This window comes from Neopelma chrysocephalum, unplaced genomic scaffold (assembly GCF_003984885.1).
Source record: "Neopelma chrysocephalum unplaced genomic scaffold, ASM398488v2 Primary Assembly neopelma1_158683, whole genome shotgun sequence".
NCBI lineage: Eukaryota > Metazoa > Chordata > Aves > Passeriformes > Pipridae > Neopelma > Neopelma chrysocephalum.
The window spans coordinates 1-3,114 of record NW_020934874.1 but is presented as its reverse complement, the minus strand read 5'-3'; the positions used below and the strand labels follow the sequence as shown (position 1 = coordinate 3,114).

At 62.3% G+C, this 3,114-nt stretch overlaps 1 protein-coding gene across 1 annotated transcript; it reads right to left on the bottom strand.

Annotated features, from left to right (window-relative positions):
* Positions 1-907: 907 nt before the first annotated feature.
* On the bottom strand, positions 908-2,891 carry LOC113962395 (spectrin beta chain, non-erythrocytic 4-like; the record flags this gene model as incomplete). Its single annotated transcript, XM_027673151.1, has 2 exons — positions 908-1,110; positions 2,132-2,891. Coding segments are annotated over 2 exons (963 nt in total), but the record flags the coding sequence as incomplete, so codon positions are not given.
* Between the last annotated feature and the right edge of the window lie 223 nt (positions 2,892-3,114).

Sequence of the window (3,114 nt, the reverse complement as noted above, 5' to 3'; positions counted from 1 at the left end):
TGGGGATGGGGGGTCCTGGGGGGTCCAGGGTGGTCCTGGGTGGGGATTGGGGGGTCCTGGGGGGTCCAGGGTGGTCCTGGGTGGGGATGGTGGGTCCTGGGTGGTCCAGGGTGGTCTTGGGTGGTCCTGGGTGGGGATGGGGGGTCCAGGGTGGTCTTGGGTGGTCCTGAGTGGGGATGGGGGGTCCATGGTGGTCCAGGGTGGTCCTGGGTGGGGATGGGGGGTCCAGGGCAGTCGTGGGTGGTCCTGGGTGCTGAAGAATGGTCCAGGGTGGTCATGGGTGGTCCAGGGAGGTCTTGGGTGGTCCTGAGTGGGGATGGGGGGTCCAGGGTGGTCCTGGGCACTGTGGAATGGTCCTGAGTGGTGTTGGGTGGTCCAGGGTGGTCCTGGGGGCTCCTGGGCAGTTGTGGGGGGTCCTGAGTGTTTAAGGACATCCAGGGTGGTCCTGGGGGCTCTTGGGTGGTCCTGGGTGCTTGGGGGGGGTCCTGAGTGTTTGAGGACATCCAGGGTGGTCCCGGGTGATCCCGGCTGGGGGAGATGGGTCCTGGGTGCTGGGGAAGGGTCCTGAGTGTTTGAGGACATCCAGGGTGGTCCTGGGAGCTCCTGGGTGGTCCTGGGTGGTGTTGGGTGGTCCAGGGTGGTCATGGGGGCTCTTGGGTGGTTGTGGGGGATGCTGAGTGGTCCTGGGGGTTCCTGAGTGTTTGAGGACATCCAGGGTGGTCCCGGGTGGTCCTGGGTGGTTGTGGGGGGCCCTGAGTGTTTGTGGATATCCAGGATGGTCCCAGGGGCTCTTGGGTGGTCCTGGGTGGTTGTGGGGGGTCCTGAGCGTTTGAGAACATCCCGGGTGGTCCCGGGTGGTCCCGGGTGGTCCCCGGGTAGGGGGGAGTCGGGTCCTGGCCGCACGTACTTGGCGCGCAGCCCCTGCACGGCCTCGGCCACGCGGTCGCTGTGGATGTTGCGCTGGCGCTGGAGGCTCTCGCCGGCCTGGAGGACCAGCTGCACCTTCTGCAGGTTGAGCTCCAGGGTGGTGGTGAAGTCCTTGTGCTTCTTGAGGGCCTTGGTGACCCCCTCCACCGTGTCGGGCAGCTCGGCGTGGGCCAGGGTGGTCTCCTGGGGGAGGAATGGGGGAGGACACGGTCACGCGCCGTCCTCGGCCCCGTCACCCCAAAGCCACCACGGGAGGTCCACCAGGATCTTCTGTCGCCCAAAGCCACCAACCAGGACCTTCTCCCACCAAATTCAATCAACCAAGACCTTCTCCCACCCATCCCCATCAACCAAGACCTTCTCCAACTCATTCCCATCACCCAAGAGCTTCTCCAACTCATTCCCATCACCCAAGAGCTTCTCCAACTCATTCCTATCACCCAAGACCTTCTCCCACCCAAATCCATCCCCCAACACCTCCCATCCATCTCCATCACCCAAGACCTTCTCCCATCCATCTCCACTGACCAAGACCTTCTCCCATCCATCTTCTCCATCACACAAGACCTTCTCCCACCCAAATCCATCACCCAAGACATTCTCCGATCCATCTCCATCACTCAAGACCTTCTCCAACTCATTCCCATCACTCAAGACCTTCTCCCATCCATCTCCATTGACCAAGACCTTCTCCCACCAATCCCCATCACCCAAGACCTTCTTCCACCAATCCCCATCATCCAAGACCTTCTCCAACTCATTCCCATCACTCAAGACCTTCTCCCACCCATCATCCATCTCCATCACCCAAGACCTTCTCCCATCCATCTCCATTGACCAAGATCTTCTTCTACCCATCATCTCCATCACCTGAGACCTTCTCCAACTCATTCCCATCACTCAAGACTTTCTCCCACCCAAATCAATCAACCAAGACCTTCTCCCACCCATTCCCATCAACCAAGACCTTCTCCCACCCAAATCCATCACCCAAGACATTCTCCAACTCATTCCCATCACCTCAGACCTTCTCCCACCCAAATCCATCACCCAAGACCTTCTCCCATCCATCACCATTGACCAAGACCTTCTTCTACCCATCATCCCCATCACCCAAGATCTTCTCCCACCCAAATCCATCACCCAACACCTCCCATCCATCCCCACCACCCAAGACCTTCTCCCACCCTCCCCCCCTCCCCACCTGGTTGTAGAGGGTGTTCTGGCACTGCTGGACGTCCCTCAGGAAGAGGTGGAAGACGTGCGACTGCACCAGGAGCTCCCTCCTCATCTCCCAGCTCTGCAGGAGCTTCCCCCAGCCCGCGTCCAACTTCTGCAGCCACTGCTGGAGGGACAGCGAGGGCACCTCCATCTCCTCCAGCGCCAGCAGCTCGCTGGCCGCCTGGATCTTGGCGTAGTCCTCCTCGTAGCCGTTGATCTCCTCCTTGAGGGCCACGTGGACGTTGAGGAGCCTCTCGGCCTCGGCCAAGCTGTCGGGCACCTCCTCGGAGCCCACGGCCGCCTGGGTCTTCACCAACCAGCTCAAAAAGTCGTCCAGGTCCTGGATGAACTGCTGGAGCCGCCCGGCCACCGTCAGGGTGTCCTCGCAACCCTGGAGGGCCCTCTTGAGGTTCTCCCACTCGTCGCTGATCTCCTCGAAGGGCAGCAGGATCTCCAGGGCCCGGGCGGGGTGGGCGGCGGCCAAGGCCTCGCCCTCGCGCTGCAGCTCCACCAACCGCGGCTCCAGGACCACCAGGGCGGCCTCCATGGTGGAGAGGCGGCGCTGCAGGGCCAGGACCCCGCCCAGGTCGCCGCCGCCACCCGACTGGGTGGCCTCGATGGCCTTCCGCTTCTCCCGCACCTGCGCCTTCATCTCGCCGCACTCCAGGAGGAAGTTCTGGATCTTCAGCACCGAGCTCAGTTGGCCCTTCTTGGTCTCCACCAGCTCCACCACCCGGTTCCAGCTGGGGGAAGGGGGACAAAGGAAGGATGGAGACCACCAGGAGCCGATCAGAGACCACCAGGAGCCGACCGGAGACCACCAGGGTGGTTTGGGGTGGGGTGGGAGTGATGGCGGGGAGAGCTGGAGCCCGTAGGGAGGTCCCACCACCCGGGTTGGGGGTCTTCAAGCAGACCCACATCTGGTTCCCCCCACCCAGGAGACTCCAAGAAGGTCAAAGTCCATCT